Source organism: Hippocampus zosterae, chromosome 5, assembly GCF_025434085.1.
Source record: "Hippocampus zosterae strain Florida chromosome 5, ASM2543408v3, whole genome shotgun sequence".
Taxonomy (NCBI): Eukaryota; Metazoa; Chordata; class Actinopteri; order Syngnathiformes; family Syngnathidae; genus Hippocampus; species Hippocampus zosterae.
The window spans coordinates 9,767,592-9,790,272 of record NC_067455.1 but is presented as its reverse complement, the minus strand read 5'-3'; the positions used below and the strand labels follow the sequence as shown (position 1 = coordinate 9,790,272).

The 22,681-nt window shown below is 43.5% G+C and overlaps 1 protein-coding gene across 2 annotated transcripts in view; it reads left to right on the top strand.

The window, feature by feature from the left end:
* The first annotated feature begins 576 nt into the window (after positions 1-576).
* The window catches only part of adam22 (ADAM metallopeptidase domain 22), a 53,200-nt gene continuing 31,095 nt past the window's right edge, over positions 577-22,681 (top strand). The window contains exons 1-5 of one of the 2 annotated variants that reach the window (XM_052065814.1): positions 577-906; positions 1,136-1,302; positions 5,115-5,191; positions 17,459-17,525; positions 19,777-19,859. In XM_052065814.1, the coding sequence (XP_051921774.1) occupies positions 795-906; positions 1,136-1,302; positions 5,115-5,191; positions 17,459-17,525; positions 19,777-19,859 (506 nt within the window). In that variant the 5' untranslated portion in view covers positions 577-794. The remainder of the gene's footprint in view (positions 907-1,135; positions 1,303-5,114; positions 5,192-17,458; positions 17,526-19,776; positions 19,860-22,681) is intronic. The other variant, XM_052065815.1, reaches the window with a different exon arrangement.

The window sequence follows — 22,681 nt, the reverse complement described above, 5'->3', positions numbered from 1 at the left end:
CCTATTAGGATAAAATCATTCAATATGAAAGGTCAAACGACTGAGGAAAAGAAATACCAGCTTTAGTATTGTCTAGCAATCATTTGGAAATACTTTTCTATGACTACGTTAGGTATTGATTAAAATGGATTAAAACTAAATTACTACTGTAACTGCAAAAATGACCACGATAATTTTTTTTTCTTACAATAAAAAAAAATCAATATGTCTGGGGTAAGATGCTAAAGCTAGACATGTGATGCCTAATAAAATTACACGTGTAAAAATGCCTCCAAGATACCGATTTATGCCTGGAGTGAGTCATGAGAGGAACCGGGGGAAACGGCGCTACTCGCGGGCCTTCAACGGCCCGGGCTGAAGGTGGTGCTGCCGCTTCGGATGTCTGTCGGAGGGCCGCAGCATCCCTCCTGCCTCCACCCCTTTTCTTGCTCATGTTTATACATGAGGCTTTTCTGCAGCAATCCGCTGGATATTGATGTACACATTTTAAGGAGGTGTCCCCTGTCCTGCCTCTCTGTGTCCCCGCCTCTCCTCTCGACCCCCCCCCCCCCGTCCCCCTCCTCCACAATTCCCCACCCCATCCCATACAACGCCTCCTCCTCGCCGCTCAAGAACCACCGCGACTCTGTGCGCTCAGACGCGCTCGGCGTTCAGTCTCGTCCGGACCCCCGATGGCCTCCGATCACAGGCACTGCATGAAGCACACCGGCAGCCACGGCCCCATCGTCCCCTAGCGAAGCCCCCTCGTGGATTACCGCATTGTTTTGCCGTTCCCATCCAAACACGTAGCGAAGATGAAGACGATGATGATGATGATGATGCTGCGCGCACCTTGGTGGATTTCCCTTTTGTGCGTCTGTGGATTGATGCACGTCGGTCACCAGAGCAACCCCCATTCCCTTAATGGTAATCCATCATCATGTTATTAGTAATATCACGATTTAAATAGCGTTCTTTTAATTATTTATATTCCGCTTCAGCCTATTACGGCCCCATGTTTTCACAGAATTGGTAAATAAGAGCAACGGGGCATTTGAATACGGCGGTGGATGTGTGTTTTTGTCCCCCCCAACACCCCCCCCCCCCCTCCACAACAATAAAATGGGTGTTTTTCTCTTTCCCTTCCTCGGTGCAGGTGACGCTTCGTCGAGCGTCAAAACGCCGCGTAAAGGAGGCGGCTGGCTGGACAAGAAGAAGGAGGACACGGTGCCCGTGCGGTTGTTCTACAGCAGACACAACCACAGCATGATCGGCGAGCAGGAGCTCAGCACCCGCGTCAGGGGGAGCCCCGGATCCACGCAGGTACACGCCGCGCATCGGTGGTGCTGTTGGATGAAGTGGCTCTTGTTTATTTGTCTGCAACCCCCTCTAGTCCTCTCGAAGCACGTGAGAAAAATATCAACAAAACATCTGAACGTGGTAATGTTGTGCTCGTGACTGCCTGTAGGGGAAACATGTATTTTCATGTTTAGATAATCATTAGGTGGGGGGGGGTTGATGAACCAAATCATCATCAGTCATAATCATTAATAATCCATTCTATGAAATGAAATATTTATGAATTTAGAACATGCATGATTTTCATTCCCCACATGCACATCTGATGTCAATGATGGAGGATGATGCTGACTGTTCAGTCTTATTACAAAAAAAATCAGCCGATGACATTCGCCAACTTCCACATGCATACAAATGCCACAAGTTGCTATTGAAGCTCTTGTCCGCTAGGGGGTCAAAATTCCTGGACAACCAAATACATCAGGCATCCTGTTCGCAGTCAACTGAATCAGGGCTTCAATCGACTTTTACACAAACAATGCCTGAAAATGGGGAATTAAGTACAGTAAAAAAAAGAAAGAAACAGAACTGACTGAGAACCATCTACATGGCTCCTTACTCTGCACCTTCTGGAATCGATGTATAAAAAGTAACGTCCCCCATGGCTATTGCTGTATAGACAAAACCGAGTGAGGAACACTTTGAAAAAGCATGTGATGAGTTCACAAGAAGCAATTTGCTGCAGTCACCATCATGATGGATCTAACGGCAACTCATAGGGAAGCGGCGTGATGGGCCCATTTCAAACAAAACATCAATTTGCGTCATTCAAACCTGTCATGTGGGCTTGTGCGGGGCTCAGAGAGCGTAGGGGGCTACAGGTGGTCACAGTCATTGAACCCTTTGTCTCTTTAACACCTCAGACAAGAAAATGGCTGCGAAATAACAATTCTATGACTCCCTCCGAAGCAAACTTACTAAACAGTGTCAGGTGTGAATCTTTTTGTCGAGCCTTTTATTTTTTTCCATTAATATTTATTTGATTTTTAATGTGTTTTGACTTTGAAATGTGCCATTACATCAAAAGTATTGTTATGATTATTATTCTTATTATTGTTGTTGCTGTTATTCTTACTACCCCATACGCGCAGGCATCCCATACTGCCGCTGTTACAGCTCCGAAAGGCAGAAAATGGCCAGGTGGACTTTGTCCCCCTTATTTCACGTGGATTCCATTTATACTGACTAGAAAATAGATTTGTGATGATTGTAAGAGTTGTTCACAAAGCCCCAGGAGAGTTGACACTCATCTACGGCGTCACATGAAGAGAGTCTGATCACGTATTTGGCTGTTTTTAGCGCCACAAGTCTAAAAAGAAACCTGTCCAGTGGATTTGAAAGAATGTCACACATGCCGGATGTTATTTATAGGCTCTCTGGACTATTTTTAAATCTCAGACGCAAACATCAACACCACCAGCAGAAGAGTAGCAAAAAGTTCTGTTTGGTGCAAAAACAAAGCCCGTAAATGAAACTAGCCTGTGTGCGTATTTGCTTGCTGTGAGTGTACACATAATACAATTATTTCATGTCTCATTGCATCAGACATTTCATGTCGGTAATTAGATCAGATTACAGTGGTACCTCTACTTACGAACGTCTATTCATACGAAATTTTCAACAGGAAATGTCTCAACAGGAAAATATTGCCTCTTGTTACGAAAGGCACATAAATATACAGTACGGGCTGCTCTTCCAACTCCCGAATTTCCTGAACGCAACATACTTATAGCTGCTCTGCCTGCTCTGCCATTTGCTATTACCGAGCCTCTTCCTGGCATCTCATTGGCTAAGAGGCACCTCTACCGAATGTGTCGATGTGTGCTAGATAGATGTGCGTCGATGCAGCGTCCTCGTCATTAGCCACTCGGACCATGAGGCATTCCGATAGTTTTACGTAAATGGAAATCAACCAGAAAAAAAAGTGTTCACCAGTTGAGCGATCGCTCACTTTGCTGATGTTTGCCTTGGACATTTTCAAAGGATTGTTAATAGCGTCCTTGGATGAGTTCTTTACAAAACGCCAGGCAAAAAACACTTCTGCGAGAGAACATGGAATAAAGAAGGCAAAAACAAAAAACGAAAAACCCGATGAGGAGTCGGACGCAGTTAAAAGACCATCATTTTTATTCTTTACTTTTTGATTTTTTACATTATTCACAACTCTCATTTATTGTGCCATAATCAAATTGTAACATCTATATGTTTGTATATTTTGATGAATTTTTATGCTTTAGGAAACATTTATGTCTGAATTTTGGGTGGCTTGGAACGGATTAGCACATTTACATGGAAAACGCGTCTCTACTGACAAAATTTCCTAGTGAAGCAATTTCTTCCAGAACTAATTAATTATGTAAGTAGAGGTACCACTGTATATACATTTTACCCACCCTTACATGCATTGAGCAGAGCAAACAAGAGATGCTTCTACTCCTTGGGGAAATTGTGCTGTGAGGTCACCCTTGGGGGAGCACAAGGGGCACCTCCCCAAATGGACCCCCTCCCGTACCCCCCAAACCACTTCCCCCATTCCCTTGCGGTCCTGCAGCATCCACGTTGACTAGCTCGCGGCATAAGGGTGGAAAGAAGGCGACGGACCAGTGGAATGAGTGTTGGTGGGTTCTCATTGACCCTGAGGGGTGTGTGATGAATGAATGAATGAATGAATGAATGAATGAATGAAGCCGCATGCACCATCTGTGCCCGACACTCGAGTGGAATGAAAATTCCCCTCCAGTGAAATCAATTACACTCATGCGGCCGCAATGATGCACATCGTGTTATAGACCGAAATAAAATGTATAGTCTGGAGATGATGTCCATTTATAGGCCGACATTTTTCATAGCCTGCCGACATGGCATTACAGCGCCGCCCCAGACGAACACTTTCAAGCTTGTCAAATTTAGACGTCTGTCTTGCATGTTGTACAAATTTTGGACGTCGAACTGTCACACCGCGAGAAACGTCACAAGACTTCTTTTCACTTTTTCTGAATATATCGAATGGTGCAATGTGGTTGATGAGAAGAACAACAACACGAGAATAGAAGTTGGTATGAAGTAAGATGGCTCATTAAAAAAAAAAAGAAGAAAATATTGGGGTGCCCTACTTTTGTCCAGTGAGTGTTTCAAGGCTAGTTATGATGGATGAAGCTTTTCTTGTGTTCAACCATGATTCTTATCACCATTATCTGTCGGACTCTGAGGTGGGTTGACCGATTTATGAGGACTTTGAATTGGATCTCTTGTGATTGGTGTCATACATTTGAGTCCATCTGTTTTTGATTTCTGCAAGAAACCTTCGTGCCGATGAAGTCATTTGCCACATTTTGATACTTTTGTGTCATTTCAATCGAAAACAATTAACAAAAAAAATGGTTACTGGAAAAAAAAATGCAAATTATTATTAGATGAATAATTATACATAATGTGTCTCATCCCTTACAACATAACATTGAAATAATGGCAAGCATATCACTACACTATGAATCTTTGAATGCCTTTTTTGTTTTGTTTGTTTGTCTCCTTACATCACGTTGCTCTCACATGCACAAAACATGGCAGAAAACTCCAACATTTGCATAATTTTCAGCACCAGCCGCAAATGAGACGAGTTGATGTCTTAATAAGCAGCCATTTCGTCGCCGGCGACAGGCTGCAGACATCCATCCGTGTCCATTTGTCTAATGCATGCATGTCATTACATGCCCTCTGATCCGTGAAGATGCTCATAGCTGTAAGTGATCCGTCCTTTCTGGCGTCTCCTCTTTCAGGTGAACCACGTGGCCCAGGCCAGCTTTCAAGTGGAGGCTTTTGGCAGGAAGTTCACCTTGGATATGGAGCTCAATCAGTGAGTTGTTCTCGTCTGTCTGCACTTTGATGCCGTTTATAAATTCGCTCTTGCTTCCTTGTCCGGCGCACGGCTGCTGGGCACAATCGAAAGTGTCAAGTCAGTGTTTTTTTTTTTTGTTTTTGTTTTTTTTAATGCAATTGCTTTTAGCATTCACCAAGGAGTCAAATATGTGACGCCAATGCTTATTTAGCAACTACGGAGTTATTTTCTGGTGCATTTACTGTTGATGTGCATATATGTGTGTGTGTGTGTCATTGTGTGAGTGTGTGTGTACAGTGTGTTTGTTATGGGAGTGATTGAGAGGCTCCGACATAATTTACGGTAAAGGCTGGAGCACTGTGCTGTCAGACACTGATATTGATCACCACTGATGGAAAGTGAGCGACTCACTTTCCTCTCCCTCTCGCTTTACTCTTGACTTCCCCCTCCGATCCTTTCATGCCCCCCCTCGTATACCAAACATAACACAGCCTCAAGCTTAGCTTCACCGAGGAGCTTTTGTTTTCAACGCCGTATATTTGTTAAGCTTCTGTTACACAGTGATCCCACATTCAGTGCCTTTAACGCAGAGATTCTGATAATGAAGTCATTATTGGGGTCAGCGTCTGGTGTGACATAAAGTATAAATAAAGTTTTAGTTTGTAGGTGAAAGTTTTACAACAGGGCGAGGAGAAATGAGTCTTGGGGCTGTCTATTCGAGTAGCCTATATTTTGTTTTGGTATTTTCACAGATACGTACAGTTAGAAGTGGATAGTTTTTGCCGTTGTGGGCGTGAACCCAGCCGATTCACTTCATAGTAAAGGGAAGTGGTTCCTTTCGTTCACTTTAAAGCTGAAAGGGTTAAAGACAATAATTATAAAAGTGTTGTTTTTTTTTAAGAAGCAAGAACGCATTAATGACATTTCCATTTATTGCATTGGGGAAAGATGTTGGAGGTTCTAGTCTACCAGTTTTGTAGAAATCCTGCAGCTCATTGTGCGATGTATTGTGTCTGTTTTGTTGAAATGTTTAGAATCTCAGTGTGACCACACACACACACACACACACACACACACACACACACACACACACACACACACATACTCCTCCTCCTATCATCTTAAAAAGAAAACACATGAGTGAAATCCTGTTTCAAGATGACCGTAGAAGGGAATTAGCCTCCAACCAGCCACTCTTTGCACCACTTTAACGTGTGTGGCAGTGAATACAAATACATTCAGCGGCCAGCCAAATGTGCTACTGACTCAAGCCCAGGTTTTAACAAAGAAGTGAACACCTCGTACCAATAGTAGGTGTCGGCCCCTTCTTATTGCTCACGTCATTAAATTTCAGTTAGTGACCTGCTACATTGCTGTAACAAGTCAGATGTTCATTATCTGTCTGATTAAATCAAACAGATAATGAACATCTTACCAGCTATAACAATCCAGGACAACAACACGGCCAAAAATGTGGCAACCGCACTCACTGACGTTCAAGTTAGATGTCAAGTAGGGGCTGGAAATGGCCCCGGGGCTTCGAGTTGGAGACCCCTGGTGTAAAGTATCAAAAAAGATGCAGATATTTCCTGAATTTAATTGATGTGGCGTTGAGAAGATTTCATTGATCTTACATATCCAGTAACGTCTGGTCAAATGTCCTAAAAGTGAGTTACTATGAAGTCTGTGGCACAATTTGAAGTCGTGCAGCAGTGCTCCTTTGGTTCTTAGCTGGTGAGTTTGATTGACAGCGTCTGTGTGTGTCCCACTTCGAGTCCCACTTTTTCATCCCTCACGAGGGACACTTTCCCACTTTGGGTGTCTGAATGTCGTCCACTCACACACACCTTCATGAACTGATTCCGCGAATGCAGGACAGACTTGACGTTCATTTAGTTTTTTGTTTGTTTTAAACAGAAAACTTGATTTTTTTTGTTTAGCAGAGTGGACTGTAGCAGTGCTGAGCTGAATGGGCCATCATGTTTTGTTTTGTTTTGGGGGCGGGGGTGGGGGTTCCTCCATAGGTAACAGAAATCCCTCCTTCATTCTTGTTGAAAATGTTCCCTGTAGTGTTTACTTGTGTCTTTGTGTGTACACAAGCCCACATGCGAAGTGTGTCTGATGTGTATACGGGAGGAGGGGTCTGTACTACTCTCTCCATCATTGTCTTTGTCTGCCTCCTACTCCTTCATCTCTTTGACCGGCTGCTGCAACATTTACATTCATTGGACAAAAGCAAGCAGAAGAGCCGCACACATGATTATGGGGGTTGCCCCCCCTTTTTTTTTTTTTAAATCAACCTCAACCAAACACACACGTCTCCTCCTTCCTTTCAGCTCTTATATCCCCGCACCCTACGTCACCCGCGCCTGCATGGTAAATAATAGATAAGATTAAAGAGGAGTGTGTACATGTCAATGTATTTTGGGACTTTAAAAAGGGGAGGGTGGTGTAACACACTGTCTCGTGTACAACTGTATACAAGTATTTAGAAAACAGTTGTACTCTTTATGACAGAAACCCATATCGTAATCAGAAGGGGACAAAAGTGGACCTCAGTTCGATACCTTTCTAACCATATAAGATCCAAATGTGACTATTGAAGATACTTTGGGGGATTTGATTGGGATGCAAGACTTTAAATAACACGTAGGAAGCTACAGCAGCAACAACTAAGAAGCAATACTGTATACTATATATGACATTTAAATTGTATGTAGGCGACTGGACTGTCTCAGAATTGTTTGTTATTTGTTCCTTTGTTGTGTGTTCACCTCCCACCTAGAGATTATTTTGTGATTCCCTTGCTTTATTTTTCTGTTTTGGTGCATTATTTTCGCTTTTCTTGGTGTCTTTGAGGTAATCGTTAATTTACTATTTTCGGGGGTGGTCCTTGAACGTCTCTCGAGCAGAACGAGAGAGCGGTCGTCGAAAGAGACGCACCTGTATTTGTTGAGACTGTTAAAATCATGAATAAAGTGTACGTTTTAAAAAAAACAACAACCCTACAGCTCTCCCTTTTCGGAGCTGTAACGTATATTAAGGAGACGATTAATAGAAAGCAAACTATAACTACACACTGTTACGTTTATTTCTTCTGTATTGTGTCTGCATCTGCTTCTTGGCAAGTTATGATTGACTTGCTGAAAGCAAATCAAAATACATCCAAATATGATTGATTAAAATGTATCTATTACAGGGTTTCCACTCTTTCACTTGCTTTTTATTTATGGACCTTTTAAGGACTTTTGAGGGCTAATTGAGCCCCTTTTAAGGACTTTTTCTCCATTCAGCAGGGGATTCACGGTGGATTTAATGAACAGAAAGCCACATATGACTGAGCTGGTGTTCAAATCATTGCTGCCAAAGGAAGGGCACATCTTTATTTTTAGGGGCTAAATCAGCTAACCCTTTATTTGACATACTGTATGTCAAATTGGCCTGAAATGACCCGAAGTGATCACGTGATCATCATCAGAACTGATCGGAGATGGCGGGAAAAGCAGAGCGGGAACCAGGAAGGCGTGTAGCCCGACAGCGGGGTTTGAGGGGAAGGGTGCCAGGCGCATTTTCCGACAAAACTATAATTTGGAAGGGTGCGTAAAATGACATAGACAAAGAAATGAACACCACAGGTTAATTTTTATGGATTTTTTATCGATTTTACAAGCTTACCCAGAAAATTCAGGACAAATAACTTGTTTTTTAAATGGATTTTTATGAACTTTAAGGACCCGTGGGAACCCTGTTTAATCGCAACCTTTCTCTATTAATAATGGTGCGAATATCATTATCTTTGTCTTATGTTGTAACCAAATGCTGACAATTAAATTATCACTTTTAATCACCAAATATGATGCCTGCAACTTGAATGTTGTGGTGGGAAAATCAATCGTGACAAATTGCCATCGCCACATTGGTCGACCGAGGGAAAGCTGACTTCTCACTGCGTCTCCACTTTTCACTCTAACGTCTAAAATCAATAACAATTCAATGGGTGAAGCATCATCGCATTATGACAGAAGATAAACCAGAATGCAGCCATCATGATTGGTTTGTAAAAGGATGCCAACTATTTGGGGGGCCTTTATCGGTTACATCATCTCTCCAGTGTTACAAAACAGGAACAAGAAGGCTCACGTCCCTCCTGTGTGCAGTTGTTGACACTGACAGGCGCTAAGTGTGTTGTTATTCCTTCCGGTGTCACGTCAGCTTTCCTGCACGCAGTCATGCTCCTTATGCTAATGCACGCTTACCGGCAATGCCGAATGCATTATTCAACTGCGTGGAGGGCGTGTGTGCACGTGTGTGTGTGTGCAATCCTCATCCATCTATGTGGTGATGGTCGGACTGGATAGAACGCTCATGTGAACAACGGGGTGCCTCCAAACACACGTGTTTGTCCAAAAATGAAGCAGTTGGATGAACGCGTGGACGCACGTGGGTGTGTCTGTGGCTAAATAAGAGTGTGGATGAATAACATTTGACTTCTTAAAAGCATGCCAACCAGCAATGTTGTGCCATCTTGTTGGGCTTAGTGTGCAGAAGTGTCATAATAATTTTTTTTCCTAATTAAAACACACACACACACACACACAGACGGGTGAAATAATGAGGCGGATTAAAAAGTGGTGAAGATTAAAAGAGGATCAGAGGAGGAAAACAGAGAGTTACAACAAAGGATTCCAAATTATGCATCTCATCTTTGATTTAATTCCACACACTCTTCTAGCAGAGTTAAATCGACAGAGATTTTTTTTTTTTACATCCTTTCTCCACACATCATAAATTGCACCGTTTTCCTACAAAAGGTAGACACAGTCTATTTTTTAAAATCAACTGACTTTTCCCATTTCAAAAAGAATTTCACACAGGAAATAATGTCAAGTGAATTAAGGGGGGCGGGCAATTTTTTATGCATTAAAAAAAAAAGATAAATAATTATATACAAATTTCCGTGCATTAAATGTTTATCAGTGATTTGGGGAGAATTTTTAGGGTTTAAATCTTTTTTCCCCCCTTCAATACATTTCAGTAGGCATCACTTAAAGGCAAATTTAGGCTGTTCGCGGCGGGGGTTCCGTTTCCAGTCCTAAATGCATAGCGGGGTTCGACTATACAGTAAATAAACACGTTGGTCCATCTTCTGATCGTATGGGTTTTTTAAAACTTGTTGATAGTGATCGGCTCCAGAAACCTGATCATGCAAAGCTGAATTTTAGCACTGATTACAAGGAAAAAAAAACAAAAAAACATCATGCCCAAGGAAAAACAACCAATCGAGGAAAGAAGGCCATGTAGGTACACTCACGTTGTTACCCATTAGGCTTGAGAAACTTTGCTCAAACCATGGCGGAATATTCACATCTGGTTAGCTATAAAAAGAAATAAAAAGACAAAATTGGACAGATTCCAATACAAAATATAAGTGTAATTCCGTTTGTGCTTTTGGCTATGGAATCTAGTCAACTTAGCATCTGGTCTAAGTTTTATGAACAATTGACAATAACTGACATTACACTTAAACGTCATGTTTAACATGAAACTGAGTTTTGTCAAGCCTTTAACCCTTCCATGCACAAATAACGATAACCTGATAAGCTGTCCACTGTCGTGACCGCTGTTCCTCAACGGGTTTAAAATACAAAGTCCTTTGAGCAAAAATTTGACGACGAAACATCAGACCTTGTGGAGCTCCCGGTACACTTCGATACTTGACGACTGTGACTGCGGAGAGAAACGCTTTCCGGAATATGAACCGGTGCGTGTATGAATGCTCCATGTTGCCGCCGTGGAGCGTGAAAGCAACTAATGCGGTACCCGAGCGTGCGACTTTACTCGTCCACGTGTGTGTTTTTGTGTGTGTGTGTGTGATTTAAGTCTCTGTTATGGCCCGTTCCCAGGTCATGTATCACGCACTCTACCTGCTGTGTGACACTGATACACGCCGACGCTTCTCTTGCACCCCCCCATTTACATCTCCATCCTTGTCTCTCCTCCTCTTCTGCCACCCGCTTGGTAATTTATTGAAAGGAGGCGTGATCTGATTTAGTGAGGACGCCATGTGAAACACACGAGCGCTCGAGTTAGGGGGATGGGGGGGTTAAAAGTGACGGCGTATAGGAGGACGACAAAAAAAAAAGAGAAGTATAGGATTTATGGTTGTTTTTTAAGCACCTTCTAGTCCTGTTGCTGTGTGGGTGGAGAAGCAGCAGATGGGTGGGGGGGGGGGCATCAAGTGGACACCGTGTTTGTATATTTATATGCTTGGGGGAGGTAGCTACTTGAAAGGATTGCCTTGGAACAAATAGAACTGCCCTTATCCATACCACATCACTCTGCGACCTTTTTCCTCATTGCAGTCGACGATGCGCGTCATCCGTTCGTGTGAATGCACGCCTACGCACACGCGCGGACACTTACACTCACGCTTGCAAAGCACAGTTGGACGCGGCTATTGGTAGCGCAATGGTTCACATAGCTGGTTATCTTGCAGCTGCCATGGGGGTTGATTCCGTCTCAATACCTCATTCGCTGCCCCCCTGTGATCGGTAATCAATCCGAGGTGTAGATGGGCTCCGTGGCTCAGTTGACCTTTGACCTATATTCTCTTCTTGCGCCACCCCTTTGATTGTCCTACTCCTGTGGATCTGTCTTGCTCAGTTTCCACTGACCAGTAAAACCAAAGAGATTTCGGCACCTATGCACGCCATGTGCATGCCCTCATCTTGCGCTGCATAATGCAACAGCTCTGTGCGCTTCTTTCTGTACGTTGCGTGCCACAGCAGTGGTTCCCAACTCTTTTTTCTCGCGGCACAGACTCTTTCCACGCAAAGCATGACTTGAACCGCCCAGCGTGGAGCTCATCTCATCTCATCATCATCTTCCGTACCGCTTGATCCTCACTAGGGTCGCGGGGGGTGCTGGAGCCTATCCCAGCTGTCTCCGGGCAGTAGGCGGGGGACACCCTGAATCGGTTGCCAGCCAATCGCAGGGCACACAGAGACGAACAACCATTCGCACTCACACTCACACCTAGGGACAATTTAGAGTGTTCAATCAGCCTGCCATGCATATTTTTGGAATGTGGGAGGAAACCGGAGCACCCGGAGAAACCCCACGCAGGCCCGGGGAGAACATGCAAACTCCACACAGGGAGGCCGGAGCTGGAATCGAACCCGGTACCTCTGCACAGTGAAGCCGACGTGCTAACCACTGGACTACCGGGCCGCCCAGCGTGGAGCTCAAGGGTGTCAAACAAATTTTTGTCACGGACCACTTTGGAGTTACGTCTTCCCTCGGAGGGCCGTTATGACAGTGAAACCGAATAAATGTTTACGGAATCATCTCATCGTAATTTTACTTGTACACCAATAAATTGATGGATTAGCTAGTTGTGTAATCACTCAAGTCAGTGTGTTTGTTCAATTAGGTTGAACGTTTCATTTTTTCCAGACAATTGTCGATTTTGGTGAAGGGAAAAACTCTTACCGAGCTGACAGTTTGGCCTTCATCGAACCTGACACTTTTTTAAAAAACTGCCATTTGTTTGTTCAAGTGAGTGTGAATAGGGTAAAAAATGATTGTAAAATTGCAACGTTATTTATCAGACTTTAACAATGATCATGGAAGTTTACACATGAATCGCTTTGGCGGGCCACATTAGATGATGTGGTGGGCCGGATCTGGCCCCCGGGCCTTGACTTTGACACCTTTTTTTTTTTCAGTCTCTGTGCAAGCCAGTACCAATTGTCAGTGATGAATGGGGAGCGCTGGCCTACAGTACACAATAGACGCAGAGAGAAAGTTCCTTTTCTCAACATTTGTTAGCTGCCATCAAATCTACCGTATATTCCTGTGAAGATAAAAAAAAGAAGTATTGTCCAAGTGAGGCATTCCTGATTCGCGAAAATGAATTACAGCCCGGAGACCTTTAAAGGGGCCTCGTGCAAGCTTAGGCGGGGGTGTTGAGGTGCGAGCAGCTGCAGCCATCCCTGAAAAGGAAACTCCTCCCCCTTCCTCCTCTTTCCTCTGTTCTCCTCATCCGCCCTTCCAACGTAAGGCCACCCCTCACCCTGTCCTCCGTCAGCACTACACTACTCAGCCTGACACAGCACGTTCAATCGCTTTCCGCGCACCTTCCGCTGTCCTCCTAACATTGGCTTGAATGGCGAGTCCATACATGGAAGACAAGTCCGGTGTATGGATGTGGGATGTGTGTGTTTTGGCGATGATTAGACTTCAGCCTTTGTGGAAGCAATGAAAAGCTGCTAGCTTCACTCTTGTGCCAATCGCTCCGCACAGTCACATGAACATCGGTGCTGCCAAACTTGCCTTTTTTTGGGATGCTTTTTCATCCATTCCCCTGGCGACACAGAATGTGACAGGAATTTTAAGCGGGGTACACACACAAACAATAATCAGGGCAAATTTGAGCATAGCCATCTGTCTTCAAAGCCAAAGTCAGCAATGGCTTGATTGTTGCAATGCCTCAAAAAGAGTTTTTCCTGTTGTGCGGTTTGCGTGAAGAGTCATTTTCCCCATCACGATCTGCTGGGGAAAATGGTGGCGATCGCCAATTGTAAACGTTAAACTCGTTCGATATTGACAAATTGCGATGTGTGGTCAGTAGTGATAAGCCAAGCCGCAGACGGAAGATTGGGTTGTGAAATTGGGCTGCTTGCTTGCGCTGTGTCTGGACAGATTCGAGGAGCAACGGTTTTGTTCAGTCTGTTTGCATAACATGTCTCACAAGAGAGTCGGCCACAGGGAAAATTATCAGATTTCACAATCATATTGTAATTACGGGATAAGCTAATAGTTAGCCTAGGTGCTTTGATTTCTTATCCTTGGAACCTACTCTTGGCTAGTCAATGAAAAAAATTCACCTACTTGCAGTTTTTATGCTCTGTTTATAGTGCTTCACAATGCCACAAGATGGTGCTAAAGCCTAATAATGTCCAAAAAAAGATGACATACACATTTATACAATTGAGTGGTAGCATTCTTTAAAGGAAGCATGACTCCAGTGTGCTTTTTCCTGCTTCATTTTCTTTCCGACGACCCTCTTAATAAAACGGAATAAGTCTTGTGAGTGCAACATTTCCCTTTCACTCTTTGCTCGGTTGGCGGATGAGTGGGTGGGCTGTCTGACATTCAAGGGGTGAGAAAGCGCGAGAGAGGGACGCGTGACGTAAACGTCTCTTGCGCGCCTGCTTCTAAATGGTTTGTCGGCTCGATCGGCGGTAGCGTCGGCTCGGAAATCCGCTGATTGACAAGCGCGCCGGCACACAAGACGTTGCCGCGGCGACTGAGCGGGGGGAAAAAAACATCTTCCAGCAGAGCGGAGGATAAGTACACTGTTGAAGAGAATAAGGTCGCAAACCCAGTGAATGACAGGAACCTTTATAAAAAGGCAGTCGACTGAACATAATGGATGATAGACCTTCAAAATGGAAGGAAATCCATCCATCCATTTTCTAATCTGCTTATCTTCACAAGGGTCTCGGGTTTGCTGGAGCCTCTCCCAGCTGTCTTTGTGCAGTAGGCGAAGGACACCCTGAACTGGTTGCGAGCCAATCACAGGGAACACATACACAAACCGCCATTCGCACTCTCAATCACGCCGTGGGAGAATTTAGAGCAGGGGTGTCAAACTAATTTTTGTTACGGGCCACATTGGAGTTACGATTTCCATTGGAGGTCCGTTATGATGGTGAACTTTTTTGAAATCATATAAATGTTTAAGCACCTCACCATGTTGCATACATGGCACAAATTGATGGATAACTAGTTTTAAAATCAGAAGTCAAGAACAATAACTTGTTTAAACGTAATCAGGGGTTTGGTCATGTTTGCAATATCATATGTTATTATAGATTACATGTGACAATTTTGTTTGATGGAACTTGACATGCTTGATTTGCTTTCGTGGGCCACATAAAATGCTGTGGTGGGCCAGATCTGGCCCAGGGGCCTAGACTTTGACACCTGTGATTTAGAGTGTTCCATATTAGCTAGCCATGCATGTTTTTGCAATGTGGGAGGAAACCGGAGTACCCGGAGAAAACCCACGCAGGCACGGGGAGACCATGCAATCTCCACATAAGAAGGCCGGAGCTGGAATTGAACCCTGCACCTCTGCACTGTGAGGCCAACGTGCTAATCGGTCCCCCACCGTGCCACCCTGTGCCCGTAGCAGTGGATTTCAAACCACCCGATTCATCGTTTGGGGCGCAATAAGAAGTATCTTCTTACACAGTATTGTGTGAATGTTAAGTGAAATCAGCACGTTAGCATGACAAGAGGCATGTGTGTATAGCGGTGGGGGGGGGGGGGGGATGGTGTCAGGCCATTGAGTGCGAACAAGGGGTTGAGTTTTTGCGTCTTTGTCAAATAAATTATTTAAATCCTCCAAGACTAAATTCTGCAATGTGCTATCAGGCCCCCCTTCCATCAGATGCTGTGTTTGCGATGCCCCCCCCCCGCCCCCCCCGCACCCACACCCACCCCACTTGCTGGGCCAGCTCAGCATGGATCAAGATCACAAGCTGTGAATCTTAAACATACATCCCAGCAGAACAAAGGCTAACAGCGCCCCTTTGACCCGCAAAGCACATCTTCATCACACTCGTGTACACGCGCCTAACTTTGCTCCTGTCATCCCATCGCAGCTTTGACGTGTTGTCCGGCGTCCGAGATGAGCAATGAGGCACAATCGGAGGCTATCAAATGATCTCTGTGGCGCTTATGACAGAGTCGTAATGGCGCATGTTTTTTTTTTCCATGCAAGACCTTGGAGCGCTGCATGATGGGATATCGGTCAGAGCCCCCGAGCTATGCGTTGACACCTCCCTCTCGTTAGCTTTGCTTGCCTCTTTATTCCCCCCATGATGGCCATTCCTCCATTTTTCCATTTTATCTCCCGCCTCTCCGTGCTTTTATTACCCGAGCACACCGGAGTGGCCATTAGTCTTCCAGAGGAGTCTTATTTCCTGTGCAGGTCTGCAGGCTGTTGTGAGGCAGGAAAGGAGGGAAACACCTTAGCGCCGATCCCTTTGGCCAGCGCGGCTTGTTCTTGAACTTGTTTTTTGATGAAGATTTGAGAAAAACAACTTGATTTGAGATGATTCCAGAGGAAATTTTAACATCTAGGTCAAATGTCCCCGAAGTGGTACCGTTTGGAGTTCAACCACGGTTCTCTGGAAAAACAGTCCTCTGAAGTCAAGCTCAATTTTAGATGTGACGTCAGCCAATATCATGAGACACCTCAGTCATGAACTAAACGATAACTCAACATTTTGCTTTTTCTTTGACTTTTGTTTGTGATTTTTTTTACCAATTAATTTTAATTCCACACTTCTTAAGTTCAAAGTAACATGTTAATTTATGATTGGATTTACATATTTTGTTTGACAAAAGAGATACTTTTTTCCCCAAGAAAAAGCACCTACAGTATTTTCACATTGTCGAGAAAAAGATTCTAATTTTTTTGTAATTATCTATTCGGACGTTGATGTTTTTTAAAAAATATATAAGTGAAGAAAAACGATCAACGCGAGAAATCAGGGGAACAAAAATGTGCAATTTTATCCTAAGTCCAGCAAAAGAAGGGTACCTGTGAGTAAGCATGGGCTGATCATTGATTTGTTTGATCATGACCAAGTTGGAGCGGCCTCTTTGTTGTTATTTGCCTCAATTTAAGTTTTTTTTCCCCTCCTCCTTGGCAGCACAGTGGGGAGGGGTGAGCAGTTACACACATGGAGCAGAAGATGCTCTCTTTTCTATGCTATTGCTAATTTTGTATATTTATTGTACAAATATATTGCTAATGCTGTATTTTATATTGTGCTTATATTGAACTGTGTACAGTTCTTTTCTGAAACATTTATTTTGCGCAATGTTGTTTACCCCCCCCCCGACCCCCGACCCAATTTTGCTGCTGTAGACTGCAAATTTTCCCAGTGCGGGACAAAAAAAGGTTATCTTATCTTATCTTATCTTATCTTGAGTGCACTGTTTAACCACGCACACACTTGCAGACATACGTTTTATCTCAAAGGGACATCTTTGTTTAATTGTGTTTGCGGTCTCGAAATAGCCTCATCCCTTCTCGGTGGTCATAATTAGCCGAGCTGATGCTTTGAAACACTCTGACAGAAAATGATCATTCCATAAAATATAAGACCACGCGCACAACGGAGTGACACTTGAATGAAAATCACACATTTACACGACATTATCTGACGATTTTTTTCCCTCCCCACTCTGTCTTCTCTCTTCCAGTGATCTGCTGTCTTCAGAGTATGTGGAAAAGCATTTGTCAGCGAAAGGGAAGCCGGTCGTCACTGCTGTAAGATTCTGCAAATTGTTCTTTTTCTTCTTCTTCTGTCAGTTTGGACACAACACCATCATTAGTGTGTGAACACTTACAACAGTGTGTGCGTGTGTGTGTGTGTGTGTGAACACCTTCTCTTCCTCATTGTCATCATCAACCGGATGTGTTTTTAACCTTTTCATGCACCAAGAATGATAACCTGTCCACTGTCGTGACGGCTGTCCCTGAAAGGGCGAACGCATTTTAACGCAATTATCTGATCATGAAATATTGTCACTTTGCAGAGATGGGCATTGACCACGGGCCTCAGATGTCTGCATTCTTTCGTTCGCATGTTACCGCTGCCATTTTAAGTTGAATTGATATTACACTTGGAGTATTTCTTCGATTCATTTTATGGATATTTTTTTTCGACTTTGAGTTCATTTGTTATAATGTACTTTTTTTATTTTTTTTTACTTCAGTGGCCCTAATGTGTAACATTTTCCAATGTGTTACCAAATAAGAACACAGTAACCAATGAAATGCATGTCGTGTTTCGTAAGGGTTCATTTTATCCGGCTGAAAATAAGTACAAGATGAAACCAGAAGGTATGGACGCATTCTATCAAGCGTGTCACAATCCTTGGCTAGCTCCAGCGTGGACATTATTAGCCCTTACCCCACCCAAATGGAACAGGGCCATAATCAATTGTATTTAAGACCTGTGTTTACCCTGCAGCTAAACGTCAAAGCAATGAAAAGGTCATATTTGACATTTTGCTATTGCTATGTCTCCAGGAAGCCGCACACACTACTCTGTGTGTGTGTGTGTGTGTGTGTGTGTGTGTGTGTGTGTGTGCGCGCACTGCTTTGTATAGCTGTAAATAGTCTATAGATGGAAGGAAATTGAGTTGATGAAATAAATGCAGGGCATGAGAATCACCGAAGGACTGCAGCATCCTTGCAGCAGCTGCTGGGGAATGCGATGTTGCACAACTCAGCTTGAATGTCCAAGCATGTCCGGCATGCTTTTAACGGCGTAACCAGGCGGGCGTATTGCGGTGCGGTGCGTCGCTATGCGCTGCATCACGGCGGTAATTGATCCTGATAAAAGCTGAGTTTCCTTGGGGGGGCAGTGAGGCTTCCTGACTTTCTAATGGCTGTTTGGCAGCAGGGAAACAAGCGGGAAGGGTTAGCGCCCACCGAGCACTTAGACCATGTACACTTACTTCTTTGGAAAATGAATGCGTTTACTTGCAAGGGGCAAGAGAAGTCGCACGCAGACAGAGAGCTTGGAAGTAAAGAGGGAGAAGATGAGCTGAAGTAGTGCACCGGGTCACACGTTCATGCGACACCGTGATCGCACTGTGCCACGTACACGGTCTGGAGAAGTTCATTTCCCTGATAACGTGACAAAACCATCAGAAAATCAAATCACCAGAGGTGTGCAATGTCTGATCTTGCGTGTTTGAAAGGCACACGTGGCACTGCCATTGAGAGAACGTTTCTGCTTGTATAAACATTTTTGAAATGCCAGAAACAAAAATTGTCACGCCGTATCGTTTATTCTACGATGCAATTTTGCAGCTTCTGAATGATCTCATGGAGAGGTCCCCAACACTGTGTCTGTGGGACACAAATACGCCCCCGCCCCACCCCGTACTTAACCATTTCAGGGACAGCAGTTACTACAGTGGACATCTTATCATGATATCGGGTGCATGAAAGGGGCAATAGTAACATAATTGTGTGTACATTTATTTTCCGAGTTGTGTATCAAATTGGTTTCCCTTTTGCGATCATCAGCATCCAAGAAATAGCTCTCAGTTTCAAAAAGGGTGGTAACCCCTGATCTAAAGCTGACTTGAAGTCAGTCACAAGAAGGAGTCATGCCACGTCACCTGTGACAAAACTCCTTTCAACTTTGCATTTTTGGTGCGTCTCGGTATTTTAGCACACGGTGTTTTGGGCTCTGTTGTCCAACTTTTAAACGCAATGTTCTGCTGTGTGGGGGAGAAACATCAAGTTGCCAATAACTTAAGGTAAATTAAATTGAAATACCAAATATGGCTTTTCGCTTGCAGGCTTCCCCCCAAAATGATCGCAGTGATTCATTTATATTCTTTCACTCAGTAATACTGCATATTTGTTTGCTTGTCTAAAAAAATGAATCCAATTTCATGCACCAAAATCTTCTGATTTTGTTTAGTCCAGCAGAGAAAGCCTTGTCGATAGGAGACGTTTTCGAATATAAGCCAATGCATAATCCTGTGTGTGTTTACAGGGAGGAGAGCACTGCTACTACCAAGGGAAAGTCAGAAACATTCCTCGCTCTTTCGCAGCCCTTTCTACTTGTCACGGACTACAGTAAGTACTTCTAATACTCATGCGTAAGTGAGTATGCATGCTGAGTCACATCCCTATCTAGCAACGACATCGATGCTGATTCAATTTAGCCGGCTTCTGTTTTGTTTTAACATTTCAAATCAGATAGGTAGTACAAACCATCTCTGTTCAGTACCCTTTAAGAGGGAGTAACTATGTTGTACGTAATGTATGCGGTAATTCTGTGATGCTGCAGTTTGCAACCGGTATTGTCTTGATATAGGCCGAAACAAACATGCATTCAAAATGAACATTTTTGACGACGTTGTCGTCAAGTAAGACTTTGTTTGAAGTAGGGATACATTTCTGAAAAGATTAAGACATTTCGGATGCATTGCTCGAGGTCTTCGGGACTCGATATTGTCAGAGATTCAAAATCAGATGACTTGGACAAAGGTATGAACATTTTTTTTCGCAAATCATTTTTATCACGTGGGCAGCCCGGTATCAAGTGGTTTGCGCATCGACCTCACAGTGCAGAGGTCGTGGGTTCGATCCCAGCCCCGGCCTTCCTGGGGGAGTTTGCATGTTTTTCCCGGGTCTGTGTAGGTTTTCTCCGGGTACTCCGGTTTCCTCCCACATTCCAAAAACATGCATGGCACTAAATTGTCCCTCGGTGTGAGTGTGAGCGCGAATGGTTGTTGGCTTCTGTGTGCCGTGCGATTGGATAGCAACCGGTTCAGGGTGTCCCCTGCCTACTGCCCGAAGACAGCTGGGATAGCCCCCCCCCCTCCACCCCCGCGATCCTAGTGAGGATCAAGCGGTTTGGAAAATGAATGAATGAATGAATTTTTATCATGTAGTACACTCAAGTCATAATGACTGTTTTTAACATACATGAAACAAATGTCTGTTTGCTTTTTTCAAACCCTTTTTAGGGACAGCGGCTACTCCATTGGACATCTTATCGTGTTGTCAGGTTACAGGGTGCATGAAAGCGTTAAATTAAAAACTCCCCTTTTCATGCCCATCAGTGAACATCAGAATTTATAATACTGAAACAAGTAGAGCGGAGGACCGTACGATCTGTTTTTATGAAGGGAATCTATCACAGAAGTATTATGAATATTAGCAGAAAGGTCTATCATCGGTAATAAGACCACATGTCGTCGCCAGTTGCAGCGACATATTGTTTTAGGTGTTTTTTTTTTTTGGAGGTGTTTAGAATAAACATTCGAGGCTGGTGCTGTGGTTTCAAGGGTAACCCGGATGAGTGTATAAATATGCGGCACAAAAATATTCATATGCCAGGTGTGATTCATTACAAGTGTGTGCGTATGTCGTCTTGCAAGGTGCATTTTAATTCATGTTTCGATGTCGCGTCTGGACACTGTCAAATTGAATGACTCAACACTAAATACAATAATCAACATGATACGGATGATATACAGTATGTGGTTATTCACCATATGCATACGCAATATAGAATGTAAACTCCATCTCTGTGCAGCTAATGAAATCATCCGCATCCGTGCATCTGTTTTTTTTTTTTTGGAACAACTATGCATTGGCGTGTCAGCTCATCAATGTTGGCAAGAAAAATCTTCTAATTGCGATGTATGCAAATGCTGAGCAAGCCCAATCAAGCTTCGGCTTTTTAACAACATTTGCATTATTCGATGGCGTTATCTCACCCAAGCAAATTTGGATTTGTGCGTGCGTCCGAGCGGAGGCTGCACAGCAGTATGAGACATTGCAGAGAGAGCACTTCCCAGAAGCCGCGTCAGGTATTTTCCATTATATACATCCTGCTCTCCCCTCTCTGTGTGTTTTAGGCACGCACGCACACGCAACAGAAACTTAAACCTACACTGCAATTATAGCTCTTAACCGTATACGGACGGCTAATGCTCCTATCGTCAGCCGTCCTGTCAGATGATCGTTCACCAATGGCTCGGGTTTGTTTTCAGAACGCCAATACATGTAACGCATAGATGGGAATGAATAGCATGTCGTATTCCTCACTTTACTGTACCCGCATGCACAAAAGCAGCCTTGAAAAGGAATGACAGATTTCAATTTGTCCAAATTATTGCTAAAAAAAATGTTCATGGTCTCATCTTTTTTTTTTTTAAGCATGCAAGTATCCAAAGTTAGTCTGCAGAGGCACTGGGATACTTTTTATCCTGTTTCGAAGGCTCAAATAGGAACCGGGTGCTTCGAGTACATTTGATTCAATCTGTCCCACAATTGTCAGTCACTACGAGGCAGTTTTGACAATGAGTCAAATATTTGGTTTCCATAACTTGGCCTGCATCACTTTTCTGTGTGTGTAATTTATGCCGCTTCAACGTTGTCCTGGGTGTGCTTTAAAGATCTTTAAAAAGTATCACATTTCAGTTTGATAAAAGTCAAGTCATAGTTTTTGATTTAGTACTGGAATGTCAAACTTATTTTTGTAGCGCCGTTCTGACTGAAACTAGAGAAAAGGAATAACGGTTTATTCAATTGTTGTGTAAGTTACTGTAATGAGAGGTTTGGTCACAAGAAAAAAAGCTGACAATATCGCGCTTATTTGTTACATATGAGAATTTGAAATTTTGGTACAATTTTTAGGAAGCATCATGGAAGTTGATTTGCTTTTGCGGGTCACATAAAATGATGTGGTGGACCAGATCTGGCCTCTGGGCCTTGAGTTTGACACCTGTGATTTAGTCTACACAAATTTATACGGGGAACATCTCTTAAAATATCGTCAGATATTACTGAATCCATATCAACTACTTGCACTGACATTCAGTGATGGAAGGGCGTTAAATTTGATTGAAGTGACTTTTTCTTTTTGTCCGATTTCATCCTGCAGA